Source organism: Papaver somniferum, unplaced genomic scaffold (assembly GCF_003573695.1).
Source record: "Papaver somniferum cultivar HN1 unplaced genomic scaffold, ASM357369v1 unplaced-scaffold_70, whole genome shotgun sequence".
Taxonomy (NCBI): Eukaryota; Viridiplantae; Streptophyta; class Magnoliopsida; order Ranunculales; family Papaveraceae; genus Papaver; species Papaver somniferum.
In genome coordinates this window covers 3,748,435-3,760,368 of record NW_020649860.1, presented here as the reverse complement: position 1 = coordinate 3,760,368, position 11,934 = coordinate 3,748,435, and the positions used below count along the sequence as shown (strand labels likewise).

Here is an 11,934-nt window from a genome sequence, read left to right as displayed (position 1 = left end):
GTTTATTTGTATGACTTGAAGTAACCCACTGATAAGCTGACAAGAATGTGGACTCATGTTATTACTGAAGTACACTGCAGATTTATGAAAAATTATCAGCTAACCTGAGAAGGAACTAAAATCTTGAATCAACTGGAGAAGCTTGTTAGTTTGCAACTGATTTGCTTTACAAAAAGGTAAGCAGTCATCTGCAAACAACAAGTGATTAAGTTTTGGAGCATTTCTTGAGATTTTCATTCTTGTTAACATGTTCACATTTTCACAATGATTCAACTGTCTAGAGAATGCTTCCGTAGCAAGAACGAATAGATAGGGAGATAATGGATCTCCCTGTCTAATACCTCTTGTTGGTTTGAAAGGAGCATGAGGAGAACCATTTACCACTATTTCCACTTATGTAGTACTGATACACTGCATGATGAGATGACAGAACTTATCACAGAAGCCAAATTTTTTAAGCACATCTAGAAGGAAGGACCATTCAAGTCTGTCAAAAGCCTTTGACATGTCCATCTTAAGTGCCAGATGACCTGTTCTTTCATCTTTTTCTCTTCATTGCCTTCACAAGCTCTTTACTAAACAAACATTCTCAGAAATAAGTCTCTCAGGCACATATGCAGATTGCATTGGTGAAATGATTTTTACCATGTGTTTCTTAAGCCTTAGTGCAATTATCTTGGAGATAAGCTTATAAGTAGTATTGCATAGAGCAATAGGCCTGAAGTCTTCTGGCTTGTGTGCTGCTGAAGTTTTAGGAATTAATGTAATTCTGGTATTGTTGAGTTTATTTAGAAAAAAAACCAGAAGAGAAGAAAGACTGAACTGTTCTGCAAACATCCTCATGAACTAGATATCACTGAGACTGATAAAACCCTGGAGGAAACCCATCTAGTCCTGGGGAGGTCCATGGTTCCATTAATTTAAGAGCTTCATGAATTTCATTTATGGAAGGAATAGCAATTAGAGCCTTATTTTCTTCTTCTGAAATACAAGACGGAATATGTTGAAGAAAATTTTCACTGTCAGCTGGATTTGAAGAAGTACTGATGATTTTGAAGTGAGTGACTAAAAGATCTTGTATTGACTTATTATCTTGACACCATGTCCCATCTGGAGCTTGTAAAGAGTCTATTTTATTTCTAACCCATCTGGAGCTTGTAAAGAGTCTATTCTATTTCTAGCCCTTATTTGGTTTGCTCTAATTTGAAAATATTTTGAGTTCTTGTCCATATCATTATAGTAATGATCTTTAGACTTTTGCCTATAAGAAGATGCTTGTATATCATTTAAAGAATCAATTTTCTTCTCAAGGTTTAAGACCTCTTCAGTGTTACTGCCTTGAATGTCTGTGAACTGAAGTTGAGTTATTTGATCTTGTAAAGCTGAAATTCTCCCCTGTATATTCTCATAGATGTTTTTGCTCCATTTTGATAAAATATGTCTAGTATTAGATAGTTTATCATTCATAATAAAAGCTGAAGAACCAGAAGTATTAGAAACCCAGGCATTCTTGATTTCATTTAAGCAAGTGTCATTTTGAAGCCAATGCTCAAAAAATTTCCAAGTTCTGGTTGACCCTGAAAAATTAGTATATAAAGACAGCAAGATAGGGGCATGATCTGAGCCTTTTATAGGAAGATGAACTAACTTAGAAGCAGGAAAAGTAATAAGCCAATCATTGTTCACTAGGGATCTATCTAGCCTAGATTTAATTCTACCAGTCCCCATGACTATTACTAGTCCAAGTGTAAGGGTTACCACTAAAACCTAAATCATGAAGTTCAGCATCCTTAATGAGATCAATAACCTCATCAGAAGTAGGATTGGTATTTGTATTTCTCTCAGACAGATCAAAGGTGATATTTAGATCCCCCATGAGAACCCAGAGGATATTTACCACTTTACTGAGATTATTAATGTACTGCCACTGAGTTGGTTGATCATCTCTATAAGGTGTTCCATACACACAGGAGAGAAACCATTCACCTCTGGCAGGGTCATTGGTGATTAGAGCATGAAACATATTTGTGGAGGAGTTAACAATTTCTAGACAGAAACCATATTTCCACAAGAGTATAATTCCTCCAGCTTGACCAATAGAAGGTACATAAGATTTATTTGGCATTTTAAGATAATTTGTGAGCTTCAGGATTCTATCATCATTTATTTTTGTTTCACATAAAAAGATAATGTCTGGAGAATGCAAATTTTTAAGATGAAAAGGTGCTCCCTAGTTTCCTTACCTAAGAAACCATGACAGTTCCAACTCATTATTTTCATGGTTGACAAATTGATGGAATTACTATACTTGATACTCAAGTTCTTGTACGGATACAAATCATGCAAATTATTAAATAATGCAGAAAAGCAATTAATACCTAAGTAATGACAGTTATTAAAAAGAGGGGAGAAAATATTTAAAGAGCAAATCAAGATATTTACCAATTTAGGTGGAGCGTCGTTCATCTCATGAGAAGTCTCCTTCAGTTCTTTATTTCCTTCCTCAACCAAGTCATGTTCCATTTAATCAGCCTCTGTTGCAGGAGGATTATTACCATCATTAATTTCCATGTCATGTTCATTCGCATCAACTGAATCAGTGTCATATGTTCTAGATATTTTATTGCTTCTGATCTCTTCCTGATTTTTAGCTTCTTCTTCCTTCTATATGCGGCTTGCTTCAGCGATATTTTGAATCAGTTGATCCAAGTCTTCAATGATTTCTACACCATAAGCAGCAGCAAGTTCATGAGTGTATGTTATATATTCCTCATTGGAGTATCTCCTTATCCTTAACTCATCGGCAACTATTTCACAATCCTCATCTTTGTGGTCAATTGTGAAGCATTTGGGACAAAGTGAATGGGGTTGTTTTTCCCAGTGGAAACGGATCCAAGTAACTCCTCCAGCTGCATTGTTCCACCATCCTCCCCTGTGTAGTGGTTTGGATAGATCAACTTTAATTCTAGCTGAAATAGTGCTGCCATAAACTTGGGTGCAGTCTTCTGGATCTGTTGAAATTTTAACTCCCAATTCTTCTATAGCTTCATTAACAATTTCATTTGAGTGATGTTCCAATAAAATATTTTTGAATTGCACATTCCACTCTTGATGGGAGAAGACCCATTGGTCTACTGGGATAGATGGGTCATACTTTAAGAGATTCAAGTGGCAATTTTTTGCATTCCAGGGACTTTTTTTGAGAATGAAATTCATGACTTCTTCAGTGTGAAACTTGAAAAGATAAATATTTCTTCCAATAGCTCGGACTTCCTTCGTTCTGTACTTATTCCACACTTTTTGCACTTCTTTCCCTATGTCATCAGTATCAAAATTGTCTTTAGAGAAAAGCTTACCAATAAGGGTTTTGCTATGATCTTCAACAACTTTGACAAAAGCTGACTTGGTACCAACTGCCCTTCTTATCTGACGAGCATAGATGTCTCTTATTTGAGTGTTCTCATCTTTCCAGTGATAGCCGAGATCTGACTGTTAGAAGAAGAAGCCATATAATCTTCAAGGTAAACTTATGCGTTAGGGGTTTTCGCGAGGTAATCTGGATGAAAGTTGTTTACAAAGGTTGAAGAGATATTGATATTGAGGAGAAGTTGGCTAAAATAACTAAAAATAGTTATACCAGAAATACTTTTTCCTTTAAGATTATTAAAGAAAATATTTTCCTCAGTGTACAAAATATATCTTATAAGAGGAAGGTTGACTATCAGTTGAGAAGATTGCGGTACAATAATAGTGATCCTAGCATTACGGAGAGTAAAAGGGGGAAAGTTGAATTTTTTGAAATTCAAATTATCGACTCCGGTGAACTCGGTTTCTGCTACTGAGTTGATTAACCTTGGATCGAAAATGACATTTAGATCATAAACATGATGAAGAAAATAATACTGGTTCATACTCATACGATCCTCCTCAACATTGGAGGCTTGCAATACTGCTGGAAAAGTTGATGAAATAATGATACTTGGTTGTAACAATATAGTCAAAAGGAGGAGACTAGTGAGAACAAAGGTCCAAAACTGAATGCTTCCCATGATTTGATGAACAACGAGACCTACAATTAGCAAATCATAATCATAACAAAAAAAAGATATAAGAACAAAGAGTCTAAAAAAAAGGAGAATAGAAATTTATAATACAAAAATCAACGAAAGAAAAAACAGACAAGTAAAGTTAGTGCAAAATAATCCGAATAATCGAAGCAGAGATCATGATTGCAAGGAGAATTATAAAAGATAAGTAGATCATAGGATTAGATGAAGAAAAAATTGGATTGAAAATTTTTACTGAGTTGACTCATTTTCGCCCGATTTGCAAACCATTCTCCGTCTCTACAATGCTATTCTTACATGTATTGTTAGCGCTCAATTTCTTATTTATTTGATTATTTTATGTTTTTGTAGGTGTTTTTGAGAAATAAAGCTCGATGGATTAAAATGTGGAATTACGCTCGTAAAATGGAGGAAATGAAGTGATTTATAATTTAATGGGCTAGGCCTAAAAGGAAGAACATGGAGAATCATTTCATGAACCATTTTTTGGGGACTACTCAAAAATGGTGGGGGACTACTTTGTGATAGGAATGTCTACCCTATACTTATAAGGGGTGTCCTAAAGTGCGGAAATGACTAACCTACCCTTCACCTATATATATAATCACCTCCTCCCAACACCACCACCACCTATATATATATAACCACCTCTACCCATCACCACCGTCGCTCACCACCACCAACCACCACCGACCACCTCAAATCACCACCACCGCCACCTCTATATATAGCTTAATTTAAATCATTAACAAAATCAAAATCAAAATTATAACAAACCCATTACTTTTCATTCGTTTTCCTTTAAAAAAATGAGAAGTTATCATCAAAATGAGTTGAAAATGGAAGTTGCAGATAAAAGTTCGGCTAGGAATTATCTGGTCGAACTAGCCGAACTCAACTTTAATGGAGGTTTTTTCTTTCAGAGAAAAGTTCGGTTACGTCGCAATTTTTTTCTCCTAACCGAACTTTTCTCTGAAAACCTATATATTGAGTTCGGTTACGTCGCAAATTTTTTCATTTTATTTTCCCAGCCGAACTTTTAGTTCGGTTACGGCGCAATTTTTTTCTCCTAACCGAACTTTTCTCTGAAAGAAAAAACTCCATTAAAGCTGAGTTCGGCTGCCTGTGTTTTTAGAAACATTAACCGAACTACACTTGCAGAATGAGTTCGGCTACCTGTTCTTCAAATGTTGTAACCGAACTTTGTTAACGAAACCGAAATCAATTTGTAAATTGTTCATTTTTAGGAATGTTTTGGCCAATTCAAGCACCATTAACTAAATTTGAAGTATCCGTGAGTACCCAAAACATCATACTCTTGTTGTGCCTCTTAAAGAAAAAGATCTAAATTTTTTTCTTCCAAAACCCTCATCTTCATTATCATCTTCATCTTCTTCTTCTCCCTCTCTATAATTCTTTTTTTTGAAAAAAAACAAATTATTAATTGAATCTCACTAATCATTAATTACTCACTAATCATTACACTAATTTAATTATCAAGGGCAAGTTTGGTATTAGAAGAAAAGTTAGATAAGGGGTGACTCATTATTACTTCTAATATCCACCCAAAAAAATGGAGAGTAGTCCCCCACCATTTATGAGTAGTCCCCAAAAAACGGTTCTATTTCATTGGTCCCTTGCTGGGAAACTTATTAAGAGATTTATGGACCCATATTATTTTTAACTCTGAATCCCATATATATATAATTTTAAGATTCCGAGGGTAGTGCCAAACAATACATGGACTTTAAAATAAGAGAACTCTATGAATTGTAGGAATTCTAACTGAATTACCAAACACGCGAGGAATTTACATGAATTCCAAAATCTGTAATCCCATGAGATAATAAATTTCTCGAAATTGTGAATTCTGTAAACAAACCCACCATAAGTGTTTTTTTAATTTATCACTGAGTCAGCCATTTCCTACTCAACGACTCATAATCTTTTTTTTAAAGCATCACTAACCCACTAACCCAGTTAGTGGGCAGTGAATAATAATAGAAAAATATCAAACTTCCAATGATAGTCAATCTCTGCTGACCTGAGTTATGGTTAATAAAATCATGGGTTTCGCCCCTTCAGTTTATGTTATTTTGTGTAGGGTAAATTTTTCCTAACTCTGGTTGAAATTATGAATCGGTCTTGGCTAAAATTCAAATAGTTCGGTGAGTTAATTCAGTGATTCTTGGTTGATCGAAGGAACTATGGCCAGTTTTTCTTTTCTTCAAATGTGAAAGGGCTTAATCTGGTGTCCATATGCAGCATATATGTCTTTCAACTACAGATGACTATCAAAATAATTTATTTCTATAACTTAATCTGAAATGGTTCTGACAATTGGTGAGATAATATATAGAGACCGTCTTCACAGTTGATCATCTACTCGGAAATTGTAAACTAGCATTGTAAGCAACAAAGAGTATTTTCTAAAGAGACTACTGTCTTTATTCCTATCTGCTAATATGGGAGTTCATGGTGAAGACGTGTAGTGTAACCAACAGCATAGCTACGAATTATTTTAAAGCAAAAAATTTAATAAATTATTTAAAAGCAAATGACCAAGTCTCCTGCAGTAAACTCATAACACACAGCTATGATATTATTCTTATACAAATGGCAAAATTTAGCTCCTGCAGTTAACTTATAACTTGATTTAGTGTCACCAATAGCAATAGATGACTACTGATACTAACAAAAAAACAAGAAAAAGTTCCACTAGAGTTCCCTACTATACATGACTAATATGGAAGGGAAACCAGTGTTAACAGGTAGGTATCTATGTTAACGTCCATTTAATAATTTATCATCAATTGGAGCATACAACAAGTATCAGACATTGTGGCTTTCATTGAGAAACCTACTTCTAGCAAGTAATAGTCGTATCATGAAGGGATCAAAAGTTTGAAAGAAGAAGTCAGAAGGATCAACAATTTCATTCTTTATTTTGATGAAATTTTTAACGGTGTCTCTACCACATCTGTAGTAAGGAAGTACAGCGTAGTTACATATGTTGCCTGTGTTGAAGATACTACAATATGTGATACGTTGTCGCCGTGGAAAAATAAAAGCAATCTTTCTAGTACAATACAACACAGGGCCATGAAACAAGTATGAGAAATGCGCAAAATTACAAGAAACTAAAAGAAATCAATCTCTAAGTAATTACCTGGGGTGGGCTTTACATCAACCACGGGCACATTCTGATCTTGTTTTGGTGCTTTTGGTATCTCCGTGATGAAGGGTTTTGGCACCTCAGGTGGATTGGTGCCCCTGATTAATGCCCAATTCACCGTTTGAAAGAATGGGTGTTGTCTGATTTCAGTTGCTCCACGTCTATGTGCAAGGCGCTGTTGAGGATCCTTCACAAGCAAACCTTTGATCAAATCTTTCACTGCAAAGCTCACAGTTGGTGTCTCTGGGAATCTGAGGGGTTGCCCCACCACATTTAACAGTGTTGCACGGTTTCCTGACCCTTTAAACGGAGTTTTCCCATACAAAAGCTCATAAAGGAAGATTCCAAACATCCACCAATCAACAGCGCTGCCGTGACCCTCACCTTTTATGATTTCCGGTGCTAGGTATTCGTGAGTACCCACGAAAGACATTGACCGAACATCTGTAGGTTCTGCAATGAGCTCAGGACGTGCAGTTATATGATGAAAGACTTCAGTCTTTGGTTTAGTTTTCTTTTCTTTCTTAGATTTTCTTTGTAAAAAGCGAGGCATAAAACATGATGGTTGGATGCAATTGGCTTGAGTTATACAAGAGGCATCAATACCATCAGGCTGAGAATAGTAAGAAGATTTTAATGACTTCACCAGAGTTGGACACACGCCACATGTTAGAGAGAGGTCAAAATCTGAGAGCATGACATGCCCATCTTCCCTTACTAAAACATTCTCTGGTTTAAGGTCTCTGTATATGATCCCGAGCATGTGCAGGTACTCCAAAGCAAGGAGAACCTCGGCAACATAAAACCTGCAATAACATTTTAAAGGTTAATGCAGCAAATAGTGTTTGTAACTCACTAAGCTAATATGTGCTTCGACTGAGCACCTGAATACTCCATTTTAGAAGAACAAAATCTCAACAGATTGTAGAACCATTACTCGTGACAGATGCTAATACGGTGTTCTAATCCATCGATTTTCATGTTACTAAATATTCCAGCCAGATTCAATACTCAATATCACTGGTATGTGCTTCAGTGCCGATCGTAGTAGAACCACTCAGAATTGAAATGAGTTACATGCCGAGCTAAATAAAGTGTAAATGGATTCACATTTAGAGCAATAAGAACGCATTTCGGCACACTAAGTCAAGGAGTTTGATCAAAAGAAAATCTAGACATTGCATGTCAGTTCCCCAAATTCAGCAAGTCCTCAAAATGTTAGACAAGGAGCCAAATAGTTCAAGCAATATACAAATAGTTATTCAACATGAGTAAACCAAGTGAGCTAACATCATTCATGTGTATCTTCATAATTTGTATAGAAATAGAAAACAATGGTAAGGGGCAATACCTAGCTGCATTTTCAGAAAAACGCTTCCCTGGTTGTCTTTGCCGCAGTGCATGTAGATCACCCCCAGGGCAGAACTCCATCACCAAACACGAGAACTTTTCAGTCTCGAAGTGCGTATACAAAGTGGGCAGAAAGGGATGATCCAAAGTCTGCAATATCTCTCTTTCTGTCTGAGCTCTCACGAGCTTCTTGCGACTTGCTAGAGCAGCTTTATCCATGACTTTCATAGCGAAATGAGTTTTAGTCCCAGTTAACTCAGATAGGTAAACACTACCTATATCTCCACATCCCAACCTCCTTAAAATCCTGAAATGATTCAATCCTAACATCCCATCTTGAGAACGAATTGCTTGAATTGCTTCGGATCTTGCATCATTTGCTCGGTGAGGTTTGTTTATCGAACTGTTAACGCTACTAGAACTGCTATCTTCACTAACATCACTGCTAGTACTACCTCTGCAAATACTATTCTTCCCACTATCCACAAAATCACAAGAATTGCTTACTTTGGCACTTCCACTGGACTTTTCAGTATCTCCTGTAATGTCAAAGCTATTCATACCATTTTTCGGATCAGAATCGTCAATCGGGTTTTCAGCATCGATTTCGGGTAATTCAGTAATAGATGAGGAACCGGAAACAGGATCTTCTGAAGCCTCTTCTGTTAATTGCCCATCTACAATGCCACAATTACTAGAAGACGGATCGATTGAGCTCTCAACTACAGCTTCCTCCGCGGATTTCAGTATATCTTGATTTTCCAAACTTTCATGTTTGATAGTGCTAGACCCTTTCTGATTGACTTTCACAGGATCCATTCCATGTCCACCATTAGAGGATTGTTTCTCAAGAGACATGGACCAGGAACCAGTACTACTACTATCAACACCATTTCGAAGCAATTCTCTAGAGAAATTTGAAGCAGGATGAATAACACTCTGACCCAATTGAGCACTTGAAGATGTCAATGGTGACAATCCCAAAGTTGTGGCCATTAATCAGAGATTACCCAACTAAAAATCAAACCAATTCAAAATCAGCACATTTTCTTGACAAAATGGGGCATAGTATACATCAACTCAAATCAAGAACTTAACTGAAAATTGGCATGCAAAAGAGGAAGAAATGAAGAATAATTTGTAGTCCACCCATATGCACTGAATCTGGGCATGTTTATTTTATTTTTTCTTAACAAAAACATAACCATAAACAAGTGGGGGGTAAATAATACCTGATGAGAGAATGTATGTCTGGATTGAAAGTGGGCAATCTTTGATAGTAGCTTGTAAAATGTGCTAAAAGACCCATAATCAATGTGCCCTTTCAAACCTCATAAAGGAGAGATTGACAATCAAATTCATGCATGGATTCAATATTTAGAGAAAGGGGGTGGGATTTCTTGGGAACAAAAATAGGAGAATTTATTTTGTTAACATATCATATATTATCTCACACGCACACACACACAAAAAAAATAAGCAAAGCGACTAGTATAACACAAGTTCCTATTCCTTTATCTTCGCGACATTCCCGATAAACAGAGAAAAGGAGAGAGATAAAGGGCCAATAGTCGGAGTGAGAGGAGAAGAAGATTATTATCTTGGTTCTCGATGTTTTTGGATTTGTTAAATTCTTCTTTTTAAGACGAGATATTCTTTTTTCCATTTATTCATTTTTCCTAATTATTAAAAAACTGTGCAAGAAAAAATAGTAATAAATTAAGGTGGATAAGTAAGATTAGAGAGAGAGGACTCTCGGCCTTTGATACACGTTGTTGTTCAAGTGGCAGACCCAAAAACATTCATCGCTTTCCGTCCAACCTCTTCCACCTCTATTCGACACACAACTTTCAAATTCCAATTCCAAAAAAAGAAAAAAAAAAAATTTAAAAAATTCGTTTTTTTTTTTTTTTTATAAAGTGACACTTACAAGTTTGGATGCTTTGAATATGATGGAGTACCTAACCAATAAGAGCTAAACAGTTCTGAATAGTTGAACCATTTGTACATTTGCCTTTTAATTCACCAGCAAGTGTTGAGTGAATAGTTGGTTTTTGTTTGGAGATGACTTAGATTTCCTATCCAAAATCCAAGTTCCTATTGTGGTTGTAGTTCTCTCCACGCTATCTCAGAAGGCAGTAGTCCCATCCCATATACAACTATTCAGTCAAAAAAATGGTGCCACAACTGTCTGCGAAGCCCTACGGGACGAGCTGATGATAGATATAACTAATGAAAATGGAGGTTTAATTAATTCTATGTAGTACTATTTTATCTAGACGACTCGAGCTTACTTGAATCTTCTAATTATGGTTGCACGTGTATTGTATTAAACTAAACATAACCACGTGAGGTTTGTTGTCATAGATGGCTGGCGCCTAGTTAGCAATTCGGGATTCGGCAAACGTACGGAACGGCAAACATACGAGTATTATACGGTTTTGTAAAATCCAGATTCGGTCCAAAATTCGGTCAACGGGACGTGATTCGTCAGTAATTCGGAACGGCATACGTACGTGTATAATTCGATTTATAAATGTGAGTTCGGCTCTGAAAATTCGGTATCTATATATAACAAATAATTTGTATTTATAAGGTCATAGACCAATTTTTATGCATATGTGTGAGTTATTTAAAGAAAAAATAAACTTAATATGATGATATTAATAATATATACAACATTAGTTATCCAAAAGGACGTCGTATGGTGGTTTAGATGCTTGGTTAGTGAGTTTGAGATCTCTCTCACCTTCACCTTCAAATCTCTTCAGTCGTTTTTGTTTCATAAAAATTACAACACTTTTAATATTCGGTCGTGTATGTTCGGGAGGCAGTAAAGCCCAAAAAGTGGAGTCTTTGAAAAGTAAAAGCTAAAGAATTTATGGCGAATTAAGCGGACGTATCATTCGGGATACGTAAAATTCGTGAACGGTTCGCGAATAATCCGGGAATGCCACATAATACGTGACTTGGGTTCGGAGTTGCAAACGTACGCGAATAAGACGGTAAAATTCGTGATACGGAAAAATTCGCGAATGATTCGCGAATGATTCGCGAACTTACTAACTAGGGGCTGGCGCACTCTGGTCATTAACAGTGTCGTGCCTTCGTGGTTGTGGATGTGTAATATATTATGTACTGATAATCTTTCCCTTTTCCTTTTTTGCTGTAACTAAACAAGGTACAGCTTGTTAAGTTCACTGGCACTAGTACTTAGTATTGCAGCACCTATTCTAGTTTTGTTTACATGGTGTGTTTCGATAGACAACTATAACCTCCTCAGAAGCAGCACCACAGCTGCACAGGCATAAACGAATTCTACACCTACACCCAAAAATCCCG

The 11,934-nt window shown here is 36.3% G+C and overlaps 2 protein-coding genes across 2 annotated transcripts; both read right to left on the bottom strand.

The window, feature by feature from the left end:
• Positions 1-1,128: 1,128 nt before the first annotated feature.
• LOC113344029 lies at positions 1,129-2,125 on the bottom strand. The gene is made up of 2 exons (XM_026588101.1): positions 1,759-2,125; positions 1,129-1,577 (listed from the first exon to the last, which is right to left on the bottom strand). Exons 1-2 carry the CDS (start codon positions 2,123-2,125, stop codon positions 1,129-1,131), a joined length of 816 nt encoding a protein of 271 aa, XP_026443886.1.
• Positions 2,126-6,970: 4,845 nt separating this feature from the next.
• Positions 6,971-10,269, bottom strand: LOC113343947 (serine/threonine-protein kinase D6PKL1-like). Its single transcript, XM_026588032.1, has 3 exons — positions 9,825-10,269; positions 8,594-9,606; positions 6,971-8,048 (listed from the first exon to the last, which is right to left on the bottom strand). The coding sequence occupies exons 2-3, from the start codon at positions 9,586-9,588 to the stop codon at positions 7,208-7,210; spliced, it is 1,836 nt and encodes a 611-aa protein (XP_026443817.1). The 5' UTR covers positions 9,589-9,606; positions 9,825-10,269; the 3' UTR covers positions 6,971-7,207.
• Positions 10,270-11,934: the final 1,665 nt, after the last annotated feature.